The 22,131-nt window shown below is 37.8% G+C and overlaps 1 protein-coding gene across 7 annotated transcripts in view; it reads left to right on the top strand.

Moving 5' to 3' along the window:
- Positions 1 to 12,274, top strand: part of LOC131437739 (PR domain zinc finger protein 1) — a 153,225-nt gene extending 140,951 nt beyond the window's left edge. For all 7 annotated transcript variants that reach the window (XM_058607281.1, XM_058607280.1, XM_058607279.1 and 4 more), the window contains one exon: positions 2 to 12,274. In XM_058607281.1, coding sequence (XP_058463264.1) covers positions 2 to 540 — 539 coding nt within the window. In that variant the 3' untranslated portion in view covers positions 541 to 12,274. The remainder of the gene's footprint in view (position 1) is intronic.
- The last annotated feature ends 9,857 nt before the right edge of the window (positions 12,275 to 22,131 follow it).

Here is a 22,131-nt window from a genome sequence, read left to right as displayed (position 1 = left end):
GACAAAGATCAACCGGATAGTGAACCTCGAGAGTATTACGACTTGCAGCAAATGAATCACCCGACGACAATAGGATCACCCCAGCTACGGCACGTGGTCGGCCATGTTTCCCCTACTCTACATGGTTTACCACCGCCGTCCCATCCGGGACAACCGCCAATCCACCCGGGACATATGTTCTCCGGTCACCCTGGAACGGATGCGATCATCCAGAAAGTTGGTAAAATCCAACATTCATCTACCGTCAGCAGCAGTAGCAATAACACCCCCATCAACAACAACAACAACCCTAGCCATTTGAACGGCAACATCATCAACGCCGGTGGTGGAGCTCAATTTACCTATCTGAGTGGTTCCCATGGACCACCGCCACCTCCACCACCGCAACAAGTGCTGCACCACAGCCAGTCTGTTTCCGCTAGCAGCAGCTCCGTAGCCACCACCACCACCACAACCACCAACCCTAATACAGGTTCCGAACCGACCAGCCGACCCAGTGTGATCGAATCCAGTCAACCGATGATCATTGAGTGTACGTAGCTCCAGGTGATGGGTCCGGGGCCACCTGCAACCCAACGGCTGGACAGTGTGATTCGAGTAATCGGCTAGACTCGGAAGTCCGAGTGAAATCGATTAGCCCGAACCTTTGCAAAGCAAATAATCCTTGTTGCGCGTAAGATTTAAGAACATAAACAACTGTGAATACTACTTTGTAAGGTACCACCACACGGACACATACACACATCTACCGGTTAAGAGAAGCATAAATTTATATATTTATTTTTTACTACTATTGTCAAGCCGAAGCAAATCAGTTAGAAAAGGCATGAGAAATATTGTTAAGTGTTCTTAAAATTTACTAGTTATATGGTGATGAAATCAGAAAATCGTAATCCTACTGAAGTTTGTCATTTTTCTTGAAACTTGAAAAACAAAATCGAAAATTTAACGTCTGATGGCAGAGGGAGAGAGTGAGAGACAGAAGAAGATAGAGGAAATCAAGTGAACTGCGGTACTGCGGTGTGTGCGTGTGTGTTGGTAAATTTCCGGTACCAGCCCTGTAAATATAGAAGATTAGTGCAACGGTACCTGTGAGGGAGATTTGCCGGCATCACCAATACCGTCATACGACAGTTTTTGTTTTTTAGTGTACGAGAAGACTATTCGGTGGCTTGTAGTTGTTTAGGATTAGCTCAGTTTTTTTTGTGTTTGCTTTTAAAATCGACCGTGCGTTTGTCGCGGTTCGCGGCATAATCGGTACGTAAGGATACGCATTACTACCGGTGTATGTACATAGAGGAGTTGAAAGGGATGCCGCTGTTCCGAGAGAGGATAGTGACTACAATATAATATATATAATATACATACGAACGCAACAGACTGATATTTTTTCCTTATTAACAGTTAGAAAATCAAGGCGAGAAACAGTCGCAGTAGAAACATTTGTTTGGCAATCAGTTTCCAAAAAGTTAGGTACGATTTTTTTTGTTACTTTTTTTGTTAGTAGTTAGTCGATAGGAAGGCTCACGTAGGCTATGGGGTGGTGTGCGGGCGTGTGTTCCGGGGCATACGGTTCAAGGTGATTAAAAATGAGCAAATTTCATAAGTAGTTTAAAAATGTTTTCTTCTGAAAACAGTGAACGAAAACAACTAACAAGTGGCTTATTCAAAATTCTAAACTATATGGTTCGACTACTTAACATTTGACATAAACTGAAATCGTAGGAAGCGTTAATTTTTCAAACGTGCTTTTTTATGGCACTTATAGGATAAAATCTAAATGGTTCAATGAGTTATGAATTTTTGAAAAGAATTTATCGTGTACGATCTTTTGTCATACTCTAGGATTCGTGTATTTCAATAAGCGATTCCAAGAACATTGCTTTCACTTCACTAATTCGGCAATAAAATTTAAAATTATACGGCTTACGATTTATCTTCAAATAAATTCGGCCTGTTGACCAAAACTAATCGATTTCTTTGTCATGGCAATTTATACTAAACAATAATAGGTACCGGTTTTGGCAAACTTCTTTTTTTACTAAGAGTGTTACGACCGAAAATTGGCCGCAGAAAACAGATATACGGGCTCGTATATAAACTGTGTGTAGAGTTTGCTCATTCGGCGTGACGAATTCCTGCAGATGTCACTGCGATCAATTCTATGTTGGGTGCTAGATTCACTACACAGAAAATTTTTCGTTTTGCTGTTGGTTAAAATGAAAAGTTTATTTTTGATTCATTCCGATTGAATTCACGTGTGATTTAAACTACACAAAGTAGTCTTCTACACATCGGGAAATCGAGTGAGAAGTGTTAAAATTGTTGTAGTTGAAATTTGTCTATAATCGGCAGGAGAACTTTGTTTTGGTTTCGTAACGTAGTAGGACGATCGCGGCGAATAGCCGAGTAGGTGACAGTAGTCAAACTCGGATTGTTTAGTATATCGTCACGTTTTAGGGCGTTTTTACAGCTCGATGCACGGTTATGGAAGGTACTCCCAAATAGATTGCTAAAAACTTAGGAGAAGAGGTTTTTGTTACGCTTCAAATAGCTGACCACTCAATTCGACATCCTGATTTTGGTCTCTGGCTTTCGATTTCTCCATTATCCAATCTTTCGGGTACTTTTATTACATTCAAGGCAGTTTTTCTTACTTCTGGTTGGCACAGCAACTTATGCTGGAATTTCTTTCCACTCGTCTACCTAAAACTTCGCTGTGCTGTAACATCAAGACACCAATGTGCAGATTTTCACCGCCCTAACACGAGTCGACTTCCTCAATCTGGTTAAAAGTTTCGGTAGTTGATTTTGGATTTTTGACTGCTTTGACAACTGTTTTTTTTTTTCGTTTCGTCTTCGATTCGTCAGTGGAGAGCAGTTCAAATTGTTAAAGTTAACACTTTTTTATATTGCGCCGAATCGTAATGTCTTCTCTAAGTAGTTCCTATAATGTACTTGCAAAAATATACTGAAAGAGAGTAGTATCTATTCAAATATATGATATATCAGTTCCACCGGTATAAAGTGAGTGTTATTTTGTTAAGACAAAACAATACTTTTGCATAGGTCAATAAAAAAATCAAAACATTAAACCATCGGTTTCTACAGATCTTGATCACCTGGCAATTTATGGATATCACGCTAACGAAAATGCTCGTCTTTGAAAGCAATCCAATTTTCGACTTCTTCACAGGAATCGAAGTATGCTTAGCCAATGCGTGTTTTATCGTTGAAAACATGTGCTAGTCGAAAGGGGCTAAGTCTGGTGATTACGACGGATGGAGTAGCATCTCCCAGATTTGTGTTTGATTGTATCCTGAACCGATTTTGCTTTGAGTACATTGTCGGGTAACAAAATTACTTTACCTTGTCTTTTGCACCATTCTTTTTTTGTTTTTCGCGCACTCGAATCATTCATTTGTTGTCTCTAGCGATTAGTATTAACAGTTTCATCAGGTTTCAGACGTTTCTGATTCCACCAAACACAGAGCGTTCCCAAGCAACCAGAAGCTCAACAATTACTTGAAACGTTTACTTTTTTTTGCTGTTTAAGAGTACGCGTTGTACTTTTGGTAACTCGAAAGTACAGAAAGTGAACTTTCTCGCCGCATAGAAGCTGAACAATGTATTCTGGAAGTATAGCTTAGAATAACGTTTGGTTGCGACATGCGAACTTTCAAACATGGAAAATACTTAAAAACGAACTGCTCAGAATTCTATTCGTGAACTTCGAAATGTGCTTAAGCCAAATCAGTTCCGTTTATCGGAACTTTTGGATAGTTGGGTTGCTTTCTTGACAAATCGATTTGGTTTTGCAGCCGATGTTGACGGTTGTCCCGGATTAATCCATGTTTTTTTCCGTTTGAGGTTCTTAAAATAAATCCATTTCTCATCGCCAGTGACATTTCACAAGTGTTTTTTCGGTTTTCCATCTGTCTTTCATTCAATTCATTTGGCACCCATTTGTCACACCTTTTGACTTTTTCCACAGCTTTCAAACGGTCAGAAATTGTTTGTTGTGAAACATTTCATATCACTCTCATTTGGTTTTGACTAGAAAAACATCAAAACCATTATTTTTGATCCATTTCAACCATCTTAAGCGTATTATTTCCGATAGAGCATGACCACTCAAAATAAAGTAAAAAGAAGTCAAACAGTAATTTTTATTTTCTGTGTAGGCTTGATACCATGGCGAAGGTGACTACTTACGCCTCTTATGATTGTGTATGTGATTTTCGCACGAAATGCATTATGGCACTCAGGGCTGCTGCATATAACGCATGGGCAAAAAGTAACGGACCTACCAAAGAGAACACAATTGTTTTGGTTCAAAATCAACTTCATTCATCAACGTAATCTCCATCAACAGCAACGCAATCATTCCAGCGTCGCTTTCACAATTCAATAACACTTTTGTCCCGAAATAGACCTCAGATTCAGCAATAACCTCTTCAATCGTGCGAAATTTCTTACCGGCGAACATTTTTTTAAGCTCTGGGAACAGCCAGTAGTCGTTGGGATCCGCTTCGTTTTGATTCCGAAGTGAAGTGATGAATCCATGTTTCATACATTGTCACATATAGGCGCAAAAATTCCGGTTTGTTACGTTTAAACATGGCCAAACACTGCTCACAATCATCAACGCGTTCTCGTTTTTTGTCAACAGTGAGAAAACGCGGCTGTTAGGGTGTTAGCCCTTCATTAGGACGTCCACTGCGTTCTTTATCATCGGTATCTTTATGACCACGTTTGAAGTCAGCAAACCAACGTTTTATTGTTGTTTCTTATGGAGCGGAGTCTTCATAACACTTTTCAAACCATTGCTTTGCTTAAACGGTAGCTTTTCCCATCAAGAAGCAGTGCAAAAATTAAAAGACGAAATTGTTTTTGATCCATTGCTCTGAAAATAACAAAAGTACCGTCACTCTTAGCACAATAACTCACAAACTAAATAATAAAATATCACGAAATGTTAACAGCTATCTTTTAAAGGTTAGTATTAACTGAAAAAAGTGACTGCAATAAAACTAGCGCCATCTATGTGTTAGGCCAGGAACTTTTCAGCCCATGTGTTATTAGGTTCATTGGATAAATGTCTAAATGAACCGACAGAGTGGGAAAAGAAAAGTCTTATTGTGGGAAGCGGGATATTCCAATCGTCAAAACTGAAAAATATTTTTTTACCTTTTTCTTGTACTCATGATAACATAAAAAAGGTCTATTTTTTGTTTTCTGTTCAGAAAAATTGAAGTTCAAAATTCAAAATTCAAACCATTCAATATATCGAAATCCTCTTAGATTTCTCTGTTTCATTTTTGTCTTTGTGCTTCCTATGAAAAAAAATTGCAATAAATAATAGTTTGCCATCTTATTTCTTAATCTGAAATAGTCAAGTGACCCAATTTGACTATACCTTTGAATAGCCAGGAAACGATTATGAAAAAGAAGTAGTTGAACTCCGAAGGTTTCTGAAAAGCACTTTTTTTTACCTTAAGATTCAGTCACTCACCCAAGCAATCAAAAGTGGTGTCTCACCCGCTATTTCAGTCATCTATTCTATCGGATCTGTTTGTTGCTACTATCAAAGACGAATTTTGAAAAATTACAACTCAAGAAAATTGGACTGGATAATGTCTTCTGTAATGTATTACACTACTGTGGGCAAAAAATAGTAAGACTTTGTTCTAAATTTCAAAATTCTTTGCAAATGTAATCAAAATTACACTTGATTCAAACAAAATCCATTAAATTTTTCTTATATGAAGACTGAATTAAGGTTCTACTTTCAATCTTAGGAAAATAGCCATTGTTAAAAAAACGCCATTGTTGAAGCTACTACTAGATGAATCGAGAAAAATATGTCAAATAAACTGACAGTTCTCTTCTAAATTTCCGCTCGAGAAAAAAATTGCTTCTGCACTTTGTATCTGTACAACATTGCTTCCGCCGTTTTTTTCCAAAATTAAAAGCTTTATTGCGAATAAGTGCTTACAGATGTATTATTCAAAGTATTGTCCGCCGCTCGTCGTCGACAACTTTCTCCCATCTTTCCGGCAATTTTCGGGTCCCGGCTCGAAAAAAGGAGTCCTCTTTTGACGCTATCCATGAAGCAATCCATTTTTCCAACCATGCCCAGGACCTTGAGACGTTTTAAAATGGCTTGCTGACTCACTCCCAACGGTTCGGCAAGCTCTACTTGGGTTTGGCACGAATCTTCATCAAGCAATGCTTCTAGTTGTTCATCTTTGAAGGTTGTTTTCTGTTCCACCACCATGTTTGTCTTCGACATCGAAATCACCATTTTCAAAACGTTGAAACCACTCCCGACACGTTCTTCTACTCAGACCATCACCGTAAGTTCCTGAGGGCATTCGATGGCAAATGGTGAGAATTGGGCACATAAACCGACATTTTCGTGCGTGAATAATACGAAAACAAGAACAACTGTCACTGAAAAGGCGATGACAATTCGTTAGGCACTAACACACACTCACACACACACTCACTTTAAAGGCATGATCATCGATGTATTTTGACCAGCCTCAGCCGGTACAGCCACCTATCGGAAAACGGCGGAAGCAAAGTTGTATACCTGAGAACAATGGTTGATTTTCCTAAGAATTTTTAATTTTGTGAATTGCTCCTAAAGACGTGAAACAAATAGAAACGTTTACTTTCACAATTTCTTGTGCATAAATTTCAAACAAAATGTGAAAAAGGTATAAAAGGATCACTTTTTCCAATATTTAATAATTTTTTTTTGTTTCATTCGTTCCATTTCAAGTTTCATAAAAACGCGCTTAACGATGAGTTTTTTTTTTTCATTAAAGCAATATTAAGAAAACCGTATTTTACCTTTAACTGAGTGAATAAAACTGACTCCGTTAAGTGAATGTTTCTATTTTGTAAATTTTACCAAATTTTCTGTAATTATGTACATGGGTGTTATGCTTACTGCTTGAAATCCCTCCCTCCAATATTAAGTAACTGAACGTCGGAAAATTGTGGATTTTTAGTTCCCTAAACACATTTTTAACAATGTTTCGAGTTGATATGCTTTGTTATAACTTGTTTAAAACTGGTTGAATTATGTAGCATCTGAAATTTCGAAGACACCATAATACATTTTATGTTGTTTTCGCTTGATGCCAAACCTAACCTAGTTTCAACTCTAACTGCTGTCAAACCGTTTGTTTGAAGCCAATTTAGAACCTAGTTTCAACGTTATTGAACTGAAAATCGAGTTAGTTTCGAACCTGGTTTTTATATCAGGTTTGCTCACTCCCCCGTTTCTAAGTGCGAGCTAAACACAATTTCGTGGAAAGTGTTTGTTTGATGAAACTACCCTGGGTCAGTTTCAGTTTTCTCAAGCGAAAACGACATAATAAACGAACATTTGGTACGTGAACCAAGAGTTTGATCACGTTAGCCGAGATTTGTTGGCAAGCGATAGCAGAGCGTGATTACGCTAGCCTCCGCTTGCTATCGCGGTGGCGTTAGGTGTCGTATTGTCTTCCTTTGATGGTTGCGCAGTAATTATTGTTTTGATAGTTCGTCATCAAGTACAATAAACAAGTCATTTTCAGGGAGGATTTTAACGATTGAGAGAACACTTACACGCTTTTCACGAAGTTAAAACACAGTTCTATGATCAAATTCAGCAGCTGGAAGTTTCATATGGTAGATCAATAATAGAACTGAAACTGAAACAATCGTACCCCAAGCCAGCCGCTTTAGTTTTATTGATTCGAGCAGTTCTACTGTCAAATTTAAAGGTGGTTTTGGACAGTGTTCTAGTTCTAGATGCATACATTATGTTAGTTTTAAAATTTGAATTTGGAAATTATTATAAGAAAAACTGGCAGCCTCGACAGTGCTTTACTCGTGTTTCTAATATCTCGGTTCATTTTTCAGAAGGCCGTAAGAGCAGCTGACAGTTTCTCTTTGTTTACTACGGTTTACACGTTTATCACTTAACTCTTTGCATAGAATGATGCCCAAAACTTTCGACTTTTTTTTGAACTGTGAAATCCAAGAAAAAATTTTTAATCACATCACAATAATCGAAAGAGAGAGTGAACAGAGAGAAACTGTCACTTGCTCTTACGGCCTTCTGAAAAATCAAACGAGATATAGAAAAAAATGAACTGCCCCATATGCCAGTTTCAAATTTGTCAGCAGTTCTAATTTAAAACTGGCATGCGTTTATAGCAAATTCAACAGCTGGAATCTTCCTATGGGAGATCTATAATCGAACTGAAATTGAAACAACGTTACCCTCAGGACAAATTTAGCAACTGCAAGATTCATATGGGAGATCTATAATCGAGCTGAAGTTGAAACAAACGTATCCCCAGCAAGCTGTTTTAGTTTTATTTATTTGAACAGTTCTACTGTCAAATGTAGGACTGGTATACGCTGCCGTTCTATATTTTCTATATTTGAAACACAGATAAAACGTTGCTGGGGCTGCCAGTTTATTTTGTTATAAATTTTAGATTTGAATATTAAAACTGGCATAAATTATGCATCTAGAACTGGAACACTCCTGATAATGCCCTCAGCCAGGCGTTTTAGACTTATTTATTCGAACTGTCAAATTTAAAACTGGTATACGAGGCCGTTCTTTTGTTCAATATTTGAGGGTATATTCAGTAGTATTCTCGTTCTATTTTAGATGCATAATTTATGCCAGTTTTGAAATTTAAATCTAGATTGTTTAACAAGGAAAACTGGCAGTCCCAGTAGTGTTTTACTCGTGTTTCAAATATAGAAAATCCGACCGAAGAACTGTTAGAAAAAATAAAACTAGAACGGCTTGCTGGGATACGATTGTTCTAGTTTTAGTACTATTATAGATTTTCCGTATAAAATTTCTAGCTATGAAACACGAGAAAACACTGCTGGGGCTGCCAGTTTTTCTTTTTATAATCTCCAAATTCAAATTCAAAAACTGACATACATTATGCACCTAGAACTAGAACACTCCTGAACGCGCCCTTACAGGTCAGAACTGTTCGAATGAATGAAACTAAAACGGCTTGCTGGAGATAGGCTTGTTCCAGTTTCAGTTCTACTATAGATCCTCCAAATAATACTTCCAGTTGCTTAATTTGCTCTTTTTGATATGATTTTCAGATTAAAATTCTAACACTGACTTAAGTTAAGCTTATAGAATTAGAACACTTCTGAATTTGCCCTAATTTGGAAAATAAAATATGCCCTGTATTGAAAATAAATCGAAACTGTTCACCAGTTTTGCGTATGATATTAAAACTGTTCGAATCATTAGAACTAGTACGTCTTGCATCCCGGATTGGCGATTCAACGCACTGATCTCACAAACCTATTGTCGTAGAGTCGAGCCCCAACTTGGAAGAATTCCTAGTGTCAGTAGGACTAGCCACGTAAAGATTTTGTAAGCTAAGAATCGGCAGCCTGTTGCGTGTTGTAAAATGTTAAATTCCTCAAAAGGAATGAACCATCAAGGCTTTGATTTTCGAACCCATCCAACAACGGATAGTTAATATTAGGTGAATAGCTTTCAAACTCACATTGAATTTATAAAATTCAAGAGTTGAGGTTATTGAGCTTATTGGATAAACCGTATTGCAACTCTTTCTGCATTTGAGTTTACTCGTCTAAGTTGCTTCATGCCTTCCGGGTAAATTTTTAGTGTGGTCGAACGAATCTTTGATCATTATGAACCGCTTGTATTGTTATATTTTTGTTTAAAATAAAGATAGATTCTTATTTTATTAGAAAAAAACATGAACTTATTTTCAATCCATTTTAAAATCGTGTTATCGAAGCAACTGCAGGCTTCTTTAGAAGTTCCAATATAAGATCAAACCTATTTTGAACCGAACACTCTGCACTCTGTACCGGTTGCGCTAAAAACGAAAGAACCCGAACACAAATCGCACATCACACTCACTTTTCAAAATCCCCCGAAAATATGAATGAAAAAAAAATGGCTGTCAAAAGGGAAGCAGAATATAATGAATATTTAATATCCTCTGCTTACTCAGCACCACACCGGTTCGGAACCGACCGAGGCAAACATTTATTTTTTTGTTTTGTCAGATCTCCCGACGAACCTTTTTTCGCCTTCCTAGTGTGTCGTGTCGGAGCCGAGTAAGCGAGACATTTAAAACTGTGAACGGCGTGCGCTCGCTGAGAGAAAAATGACGAATTTCTACGCCTGATCTGTCAGCCCCCAGTTGCTCCGCATGCAGGCGTCGAGTGACCGAAGAGCACACAGGATCTAGGATTTGTACATTTACATTGCAACAAAAGAAAGTTATTATTAGTAGTAAAGTTAAAACGAGATAAAAAAAATGATACAAAAATTGAACAAAACAACTGAATAAAACATAATAACATTTAAAGTTAGCTGAAGATCGGTGCTTTTTCCAGAAACAAGGGAAGAACTAGAAAAATCTACATTATTTGCAGGTTTTTCGAACAAACGTTTAACTCTTAATCTCAGATCTAAGGATATCCCAGTACATTTAGAGCAACAATTGTATTAAGATTAATGAAACAAACAAAAACAAATATTTTAAAGTAAAGGAAAACTAAAGTCGAATCAATAGTGAACTGCAATCGACCCAATTGAAAGGAACATTTTACGGTGGCCAAACGAAATAGAAATAAACACAGTAAACAGAACACAGTAATGATGTACGATGCAAATGACTATAAAAACAAGCGAACAATCTAACCACTCACACACACTCTAAGGCAGTTTCCGAACACCATCACAACTGGTCAGAAAATTCGTACCTAGAGAACCTAGAGCAGAGCTTCAGTTTTTTTTTCTCCCCAAAACAAAACAAAAAAAAAACCGCGCCCATTTGCAAAATGTTGGTCCGGTTGTTCGAACAAGAGTACACGGGAAAAAATTAAAATAATAGCACAAATAGAAGTATAGTTTAACGACAAATAAAACCTACATCTAGTTCGTAGGATATTTGGGTAAAAGCCACACACTCACACAATCACCCGATAAATTTTGCTGATTTGTTAACTTCAAAACGTGATGCAATAACCCGAGCCGAGTACCCACCGCCAATTTTAGTGTCTAGCCACAAACACCGACATAAAAAAACTCTTCACCATCATTCAGGAAATTCTTCGCTTCTGGAAAATTTTTATCGCTCTATTTTTTTTTCGAGGCTCACACGCAACATGATATTTTTGTTATCCTTATTAGTTTTGTTTGTATGTTGTAGCATAATGAGAAATAAAAACACTTGTGTACTGTGTACATTGGAGAGAAAAAAGAAATGTAATAAATAAGAAAATTTTCTATGGAAATATTGTGAATATAAACTCTTTTATTTATCATGAAAAAGTGGAACAAAATCGTCAAATACGCAAAGATAATAACTAATTATAACCATATGAACAAAATGAAATGTTAGTTGTTTTTAAACGACATTTCCTTTTCAAGTTATTTGTCGCTTGTCAAACAAACGCCGACTGATTTAGGACTTCTAGGTTTCGTTACTCTTGTTTGAAAATCCAATCGCAATATCTATAACTGGCTGGTAGTTATGTTTTCCTTATGACCTACCAAATTCTTTTATCTGCCTAGCATATAAAGTCAAAAGTACCGAACAATTAAGAAAACCATTCAACCTGTAATTGCTTGTAAGGAAAACAAAATATCCTGTGAGAGAAGAGCATTGACTGATTAACGTTAGTGAAATAGAGAACCAACCAAGCTCTGACTAGTTTTTTTTTTAGCAAACATTTGGCATGAGAAACGTTGTTGTTTCGTTTCAGTTCGACGTATTCTACTGTTTTTATTTTTTCTTCTAACAATTCGATTGTCAATCGAGGCTGCGGTGGAGAAATTTTGTGAAAATATTCTTGCTGTAAACAAAAAAAAAAACAAGAAACGGATCGGTGGTGTGATTAGTTTTCACGTTGAATGACAATTTGAAATTTTAGCTTCTTTACGTATCACACCAGGACCAGCCCGAAGGCGAAACGGAAACCTGTGTACAGACGAGATTTTTACGATTCAAGTGGAAGAGAATTAACACACCTGCAAATAATAATAATAATAATAACACTAGGAAGCATCACTAGCCTGTAGGAACCAAAACAGTACTGAATTTGTATAGTAAAAACAAATGATTATTGATTATCACAAGTAATCTCTAAAATAACAGTTTAAAACAAGGTACGGTAACAACTATTGAAGCGATACTGCTATGGAAGTCTTTATAAAAATAAAAAAATCTTCATTGAATTATTTCGTTCATTTTTTTGCAGTGAATTCTTCGAAATATTTCCATGTTCATCTTTATTATTGAGTAGTTCAGAAATCAGAAAATCCCAGAAAAGATACTGAACACAGTTATAAAGAATCCTGTGAAAATTCCATTCAATCAGCTGTAATAAAGGCGTCAATCTGAAATAACAGATGTTTATGAAATTTACATGTAATGTGAATCTTCATACTCTGATTCATACTTGGCTAGCAAGTTCCGCTGTAAAGATTTATATGCACCACTTATCCGCTTCTGTGGCTCAGCCGATTAACGGACGTGCTTAGTGATCTAATGTTTCCCGATTCTAGTCGCACAATGACAGGGTGGCAAGTGAATTGCCGATTTCAATTTCCCGTTTTTTCCTGGTTTTCCCGGTGCGCGAGACAACAAATTCCCGGGTTTTAGAACAGGCTTAAATCACCCATGTTCAGTATTTCGAATATTTCTAGAAATTTTTCTTACTTACTAATGTGTCCTGCGCAACGGCAGTGGTGCAAAGGGCCAACGAGAAAAATTTCTTCCGATTGTTTGTCAGGCCATCAGGCACGAATTGTCAGGCCACCAGGCACGAATAATATACCGCAGACATCGGTTGATAAACACCTGCAGCTTTTGCGTGCTTTCAGCTGGTATACCCCAGGTTTTGATGGCGTACAGCAGTACAGATTTCACGTTTGTGTTGAAAATTCCTATCTGCGTAGATGAGTCTCGTTTGATCTCCAGATATTTCGTAGACTTGCAAAGGCAGACCTTGCCTTCTTAATCCGCGCGCCTATGTCGCTCTGGGTCCCACCGTCTGACGCTATCTGGCTGCCAAGATATTGAAAGCTTTCAACTTTATCCACTATCTGACCAGCTACCGTAAAGTTGGATGAATTGGCCGCGTTGACATCCAACGATTTAGTCTTGCTGACGTTGATGTTGAGACCCGCCGATGAGGAGCGTTCGATGAGATCGTTGAGCTTACTCTGCATGTTAAAGTGCCGTTGCGATACTAGAACAACGTCACCTGCCAAATCGAGGTCGTTGAGATGTTCCATAGTGATAGGCTGCCAAAGCAGCCCACGGTTTAATACACGGTCTATTCCACCAACCATTATCTCGTCTATCAAGATGAGGAACAGTAGCGGTGGTAGAATACATCCTTGCTACACCCGAGAGACTACCCGAATAGGGTCAGACAAGGCTCCATTATGCAGTACTCTACACATGAAAGCCTCATACTGCGCTTCGATGAGGCTGACGATTTTATTTGGCATTCGCTTGCGCCCGATAGGATTGAGTAGTAGATTGAGTAGTAGATTTTTCGTAGACAATGAAGACCAAGTAAAGGGACTCTTGGAATTTGTTGACCTGCTCCAGGAAAGTACGGAGCGTGACAATATGGTCCACACAGGATCTTCCGGCACGGAATCCTGCCTGCTGCCGTCGGAGAGTCACATCGATCTTCTCCTGTATCCGGTTGAGGATAACTTTACACAGAACTTTGAGATCAATACATAGTAACATGATACCTCTCCAATTGTCGCATACAGTTGAGTTCCCCTTCTTCGGGACCTTCGCTAAGACGCCCTGCATCCAGTCGACCGGGAATGTCGCGGTGTCCCAGATACTCCAAAATAGTTGATACAAAATTTGAGCAGATAGCGTGGGGTCAGCTTTGAGCATCTCCGCTGATATGCGATCGACCCCAGGAACCTCATGCTTTGGATGGCGGCTGACACGAGAGATGCGTCGCACTCTTGGTGGCTCATGCCGAGATGTTGATGGCTGGTTGACCGTCGAAACTTGAAGAAGTTGTTCGAAGTGTTCAAACCAACGTGCTAACTGGTCAGTGGGGTCGGTCAGCAGCTGACCAGTCGCGTCCTTCACTGGCACCCTTGTATTAATCCTTGCTCCACTAAGACGTCGTGAGATATCATAGAGGAGACGGATATCGCCGGTTGTTGCGGCTTTCTCACCTTCATCGGCCAGAGAGTCCACCCACGCTCGCTTATCCCGTCTACACGAGCGCTTTACTTCCTTTGAGAGGGCCGAATACTGTTGGCGGGCTAGGCGCTTCGCTTCTCTGGTTCTCGCTCGATCTATCACGTCTTTTGCGTCTCTCCGTTCCTCGATTTTCCGCCAAGTATCATCCGTGATCCACTCCTTCCTCCGGGCGCGCAGTTCACCCAGGTTGTTTTGGCAGGTCTCTGTAAAGGCATTCTTGAACACCGTCCACTGTTCTTCTACGTTGCCACCTTCAGGAATACTCGCAGCTCTGGTCTCCAGTTCTTCCACGAATGACCTCTTAACTGCTGGGTCTTCTAATCGGCGTGTGTTGAATCGTAGCCCGAGCCTCTCCTCCTGTCGCATGACCCGCGCAATACGTAGGCGAATCTCTCCGATGAGAAGGTGGTGGTCAGACGCGATGTCGGCACTGCGTTTATTCCGGGTGTCAAGAAGGCTCCGTCTCCATTTCCGGCTGATGCACATGTGGTCGATTTGATTTTCAGTATGTCCATCGCGGGAAATCCAAGTGACTTTATGCGCTGGGCGATGAGGGAAGAGCGAGCCCCCGATCACCATGTCGTTATTGCCACAAAACTCTGCAAACAGCTCACCGTTGTCGCTCATATCTCCAAGACCATGGTGCCCCATGACACGCTCATAGTCTACGTTGTCGGAGACGATCTTCGCATTGAAGTCGCCGGTGTAGATCTTGATATCACCCTTTGGAATTTTTTTCACGACGGCATCTAGTTCACTATAAAAAGGCGGGTGGGTAATGTCAGCGACATAACTGGATGTCGTGAATACGAAAACAACTGACATGTTCCTTAACACTTCCGAATATCAATTGTATGAATTATGCAAGCATTCCCCTTTTTCGCATTTTTTGCAAAAACAAAGAAGGCTTCACTTGATCTCGATTACTGTGAATTTCACACAGCGAAAAGTGCACAAATCTAACCAAATTGTTCTTGATTTGCACTAAACTGAGAATAATTACCTTCGATTTGCGAAAAACAAATCCTAATAGGTTTTTAGAAAACTTTTAGAGCCATTAGAATGGCTGATATTGTGTGATGCTCTCCACCGTTGTTTTTTTTCCAATGCTAATGACTGGCAGCTGTGACGTAATCGTTCTTGTCGAAAGCGAAACTAGCTGTGCAGACGACACAAAACACATCTGCTCGCAGTGGCGATAGAATCCAAACTGATTCAATTTTTGTTAAGAGATTTCCTTTTATGCGATTTCGTTTGTTGCTTTTTCACTAATGGGCGGTCCTAACGGCTATAAAAATAGCCGCATATAGAATTTTAATGTCGATTATTTCATTTCGGATTTGTATAATTTATTGAAAGAAACTATCAATATGCTGTAGGGATTCGTTTCTAGCATTCAGAAGTACCAAATTGAGGACTCACTACGATATTCACCACTTTTCGGAACATTTTTCTTGAACGATTTGTTGTACAGCAGCAGATATTTTGTTCTCTTCCTCAGAACGCGTTCTGATTGGCTGGTGTTGACATGGATAAAATGAGATAGGTTTTTCAATAGTGTTCTATTGAAATACTTAATGCTTTTGCTATACACGTTTAAGTTGAAAAATTTCGATTCTATTGGTAGTAAGATTATATAAATCCTTTCACAGATCACTGAGCTATGAGCTTTCAAAATACGAGAAAGGCAAACGCGCCTTATGAATTATCCTCTTTGATATTCGTTTATACCAAACATTTCAGAAAAGTTGAATTTTGAACTATTTGAGATTGTGCCACACAACTGAAAATTTTATCATAAAATTGTGATCATATTTCCGATGGCATGTAGCAAAAATTATGTTGATTCGTTAGATACAACAAGAGATATTCACGATCAAAAGCTTATCACTCTCTCAGAGGGTAAATTTTGAAAAGGCACCCCATAGTAAAGTAAGTCGTATTCGCGACAAAATTCTCCTTATCTTGTAGCTCGGTAGCATCGGTTGGTGCATAACATTGAATTAAGGTTAGGTTGCGGACCCGCGTTCTAAATCTGGCAACGATTATTCTCTCATTGATAGGTTCCCACTTGATGAGCGCCGCATTCGCTTGGGCGCTAAGTAGGAAACCAGCTCCACGGTGACGGGGAGCATTTTCATCTCGTATACCAGAATACAGTAGTACCTGTCCCGACGGTAGCTTGTGTTCTCCAAAGTTTGGCCGCTTCATGCATTCAAGATTTCGAGCTTCATGTGTCGAGCCTCACTGGCAAGTTGTGCGAATTTACAATGTTGGGTTAGCGTTAGTACATTTTATGTTCCAATTCTTGTCCGTTGCTTTGCACTAAAAGTCGTTGCCGTTAAATCAGTTCGTAATCTTACTCTATTGGTTTCTGTAACAGTTCTTGATTTTCGGAGACAGTAGGTGGTTATCCTAAGGTCCCCTATCCTTGGGATGGGGCTGCCATCTTAGATATAACTTCCTAGGAATAGCATTTCTTATTCAGCCGCTGGATACCAGGCAGACGCTGTTTGAGCCGTCCCTAACATGGGAAACAGACGCTCGCATTGCATGGGGATTTTGATAGGCTGACGCTTTTAAGGCGGCATCTACTCGCCTTGTCAAGAAGGTGTACAGATGCTTGTGACATTTCGGGACGCTTTTACAGTTGCCAGCTGCATGAAACCGTCACATCCTATCCTTCCCCCGCTGCTTGTCCAGAACTGCTATCGCAGCTAGTCTCCATATCTGGAAGCCGTTCCACTATCTGCAACCTGTGGATCCGCTTGATTGCTTGCAGCTAAGCATCCTGACCACCTCTGCAAATTGTCATCAACTGACTAAAGACCAGGACCAAGAATCTAGAAATCCTATATACAAAAGAACATCGAGAGTTAAAAAATAAAGTATTTTTCGGGTGTCTCGATTTAGAAATAGGAAATATTCATTATGCCAAGTGCACATAACAATGGGAAGAAGTCGTTCTTGTCTTTCTCATATAGATAAGTTATGCAATCACTGCGAAAACCAATTTTGGAACCTAGGCCTGGAGGGCTGAGTGTCATATACTATTCGAATCAGTTCGTAAAAATCAGAAATTGTGTATGTATGTATGAATGTAATGTTTTTGAGTGATCAATTTTCTCAGAGATGGCTGAACCGATTTTCTTGTGGTCTCATACGAATTTCATCCGGATCCGACTTCCGGTTGTAAAAAGGGTGAACAGGTGGAGATCTGCAGAGTGAAAATATAAGCTCTAATCATGATTAGAAACCGTTTCTTCGGTTCGACAGCTGTGTTGTTAATTACGCTCCCAGCATTATCAACGAAACGCTGAGCCACAAGACTTTCAAAACGTGTTTGTTTAACTATGAGGATTTGCTTAAATGAGGATTTAAAATTTAAATAAATAAAAAAATAAATAAGATTTAAAATTTAAATAAAATAAATAAAACGACGTTTAAAAACCTCATCCACAATTTGTCCTAATATTCATCTTTTTGACTATTTCAAATTAATTCGAGGTAGCAGTATGATTAAAACAAGAAACATAGCTGGCCAGCGAATATGATAAAAGGGATAAGTCTTGCATTTCACGAAGGAATACAGCATCAACATTCTGGCCAATTTTGTCTAAAAATCAACAAATTCTATTCAGACTTCATGCTCTCTTCAATAATTCTCTTAAGTACAGTTTTTTACCCAAATTCGATTATTGTTAGTGTTTTCTAGGTAGCCAGAAATACGATCAGTGATTTAAAAGGCAAATAATCAAGAGTTAAGTTTAAAGCCTTATAATTAAAATTAAAATTGTTATTATCCGAACTATTCAGTCTTTTGTAAGACTACTACTGAATAAGTCTTGCTAAGGCTTTCTGCAAAATCAGTAGTTCTTAAGACTCTTAGGATTCAAACTAGGAGTGTATTCTAGAGATGGGCAAAACCGTTCATTACAAAGAATCGCTCAAAACATAATAGTTCTACCGAAAGAATTAGTTCTATTGAACCGTTATTTCGTTCTTCTTTTTATATATCATTTATTTTATCCCGGTTTTACCCTTTTCGGTTTCGTTCTTCTGAAACTTTGTATGTTTCTTCGAAAATAATATGAGAGCTACAGATTACAGATTCAATAATAGTGGGTACTTCTTGGATGTATTTCTACCAACAATCATTCTCTTTTTATACGTTATCAAAGGTCACGAATGTGTGTAACTTCTACCAGATTTCTCTAACCAGCAAACATTGCGAAAAACGCAACTAACTTGTATACATCCTCTAAGAATTCGATTTTTTCATTTCTATATAAAGAACTATCATTCTTAAATAAAGAACTCAAATTCACAAACTCTTCGAGGAGAAATAACTCGTTGAACTGTTCGTGAACGGATTGCCCATCTCTAGTGTGTTCCAATACTATGTTAGCCTAGTATAGTCTAAGAAAAGTATACCTAAGGTTAAAAATGAACAAGAAACAATTCTCCTCCCGATTCCATCTAACAACATATACGATATTCATTCTAAATTGAATTTTGGCGAAACAGAACAAACTCCTTCTAAAATTCTCCTAATAATTTTACGATAAGGGCTAGTAATTTTTTACCGGATTTGCACTAAAATTCTCGACTTTTTCCCGGTGAAACGAAATCCCGACTTTTTCCCGGTTTTCCCGGTCACTTGTCACCCTGACAATGACTACCGGTTTCTGTTTTTTTTTATTTCAATGATATCCAAGCCATGCAATTTTCAAATTAACCGTAAAAACGTGTCATTTTGGACGCTCTCAGTCGATGTAAATACACACGATTTTTTTAAACTGTGCGAGAGATAGATAATAGAAGTTTTAAAACTGACATAAATTATGCATCTGGTACTAAATCATTCCAGGACTCAACCTAACATAATCGCTATTAGCTAACGCTAACGATCAGCATACTATAAACTGCTCAGTACGACCTCTGTGAATCAATAGCGAAAGGGATTGTGCGTGTGTAAGAAATTTCTAGGTGGCAGCTTTGTATATGTTTATAGCGTGAGCAGTAATGCCAGATGTGGTTTATAGTTAGTGAAAAATGGACACAATTAAAAAATCACATTAGGAGAGTCGCTATGTGATTCTACCGAATTTTCATATTTCAATTAACGAATTGTGATAATTGTGCGGGTGAAAAAAGAATTATGACTGAACACCTTGAAATTTATGCGGATTTGGCAAATTCGGTAAGATTTACAAACAAAATTTAGTGATTCATCACCATTTTGGTAGAAATCAGCGTCGTTGCAAAAAAAAGTGCTCGTGCTCCGAAAATTAGTTCTAAAAGCCTTTCATATTTCCTCCATTCTATATTTATATTTGTTTTTTATTTTTATCAGTGAATGTTACGGTAGAACATCAAAATTATGAACATCTAATTTTCTCTAATGCTAATTACGTTTGAACAATGAAGGAAAAAATCCTGTATCCCAAAACAAACGTTTCAAAAATGTACCTTAAAATCATAAAATCTGATATGAGTGATACTGTCATCCAATGAACAATCACACACAAATAGTTTAATAGCTAAGACAGAGAGACAAGATTATATCTGTCATAAATTAGTTGCTAGTAATAATCTTCAAACCACAAAAATTTTTGGTTTCTATATTATCGATCATCGGAGCTGGGAAATTAAGCTAAATTTTGAGTTTTTCCGTTTCACAGTACATTCATTCTGTACACAAAACATGTCTGTCACCTCATCGTTGTACGCGTACAGCGTTGTACAGAAATCGTTGTACGGAAATCACGACTGAATTTTACAAGAATGTTATAAATATACGTCCGTATTTCAAACAAACGTGTAAATTTACATGTTTTAGCACTTAAAAGTATGTCAAAATTAATTAAATATAAGTTATATTCACTGTAAAATTGAGTTATTTTTGACGCTCATATATGTCAGTCTCAGAAGACGTAAATTTACACGATTTTTTCTAGGTGTTTAGTTGTTCTGCGATAATTGGTTTTTCTATGTATTGTCCTAAAAATTTCCAAAAAAAATGATCGGAACAAGCATCGATTTCTCCGAAACCGGTCGATGTGGTTGGTTTTCTACAAAATTACTAGCTTAGTAAAAATCGTGTGAACTTTCATCTTCTGAGACTGACAGATGCGAGCGTAAAAAATGACTCATTTTTACAGTAGATCTGACATATATTCAATACATTCTGACATATTTTTAGAAAACACTAAATTTACACGCTCACTGAAAACCCGGGGTATGTTTGATATCATTTTTGTGAAATTTCTATCCTGACAGTGACATCAATGCTATTATTAACTCAATGGAAAGTGATTTAAGAACTCTTGATCAATATTTCAATGCGAACTTATTATCATTAAATGCCACAAAGACTAAGTATATGATTTTCCGCTCCACAAGGAAAATTATACCAACGCATAATCATCCCCAGCTTGGACACAATATTATTGAAAAAGTTGACTATTTCAAGTATCTGGGCATATATTTCGACCCCACATTAACCTGGGCTCACGACATAAAGTTTGTTGCCAAGCACGTGGCGTCGTACTGCGGTGTTTTATGGAGAGTCAAGTCCTTTGTTCCCCAGCGTGTGCTGTTAAATTTTTATTTTGCTTACATCCATTCACAGCTCAACTACTTGGTATCGGTGTGGGGGCGAGCCGCTAGTTCTTATCTGAAGAAACTCCAAACTCTACAAAACAGATGCCTAAAAATCATTTTCAATAAACCCTTACTATTCTCGAGTCTATTGTTATACTCTGACAGAAACCATAATGTTTTACCAATAACATACTTATGTGATGTCCAAACGTTGCTATTCATCCATGATAATTTGTATAAATCCACAGTACACCATAACCTACAGTTCCCAACTATATCCCATTCTAGAACAACACGCCGTAGTAACAATTTGTTTCGTGTTCGAGCAGCTACAAACCTTGGTCAAAAACGGATCCTTTTTGTTGGTCCAACTAAATATAATGCACTTCCGCCTGACATGCGAGGAATAAGCAATCGTGCCACATTTGCGGCTAGACTAAAGTACCATTTTAAGCACAGACTGAACGAGATATTTAGCTAATTTAGTTTTTTGTTTTATAATGTAATGTATTTATCGTCAACAGTATTTCATATTAATAACTAATTACCTAAAATATTTGTACTTTCTTTCCAACATAGCGTAGCAATTAAATTGTGGATCCCTTAAAAGCAAATCTTTTCCACTGGGATTCCACTTTAATAAATTGCACTTCAAACCATGAATAAATAGAATCTCAGCGGACTTTGTATCAAAATTAAATTTGTATTTGTAGTATTATTATTGCCACTGTCTATTTGTTTCTTGTTTTTCCGCTGAGACTAGTTGCGTCCACTACCAGGGGGCTTCAAATTGAAGCTTTTTGGTGTGGGGGAGTGTGGTGGGCAAAAAAAAAAATTCTTCTGAAAAATTTCGTAATTTTTTGCTGTGTTCTTTGAAATGAAACAATACATTTAACAATTTATTCTCATACTGGTTGAATGGTTTGAAAAAGTGTAAATTTAATTTCATATAGTCCTGGTTGTTTGAAAGCCTTCGGATAAGATTTTTTGATTTCTTGATCCGTTGAAATGTTCAATTTAAAAGTTTTTGTCGGTTAACACACACACACTTAAAAAAAATCATGTAAATTTAAGTCTTTTGAGACCGATAGATTCGAGCTTCAAAAATAACTTATTAATACAGTTTATCGAATACCAATTCAATGCATTCGGATATATTTTTAGTTGGTGAATTATGTAAGCTTACACAAGGTAGTTTTGACGCATATTTAAATCATTCTTGTAAAAATTAAGTCATTATACG

Source organism: Malaya genurostris, chromosome 3 (genome assembly GCF_030247185.1).
Source record: "Malaya genurostris strain Urasoe2022 chromosome 3, Malgen_1.1, whole genome shotgun sequence".
Classification (NCBI taxonomy): Eukaryota; Metazoa; Arthropoda; class Insecta; order Diptera; family Culicidae; genus Malaya; species Malaya genurostris.
The sequence above is the reverse complement of the archived record's forward strand: the minus strand, read 5'-3'. Positions and strand labels throughout refer to the sequence as shown.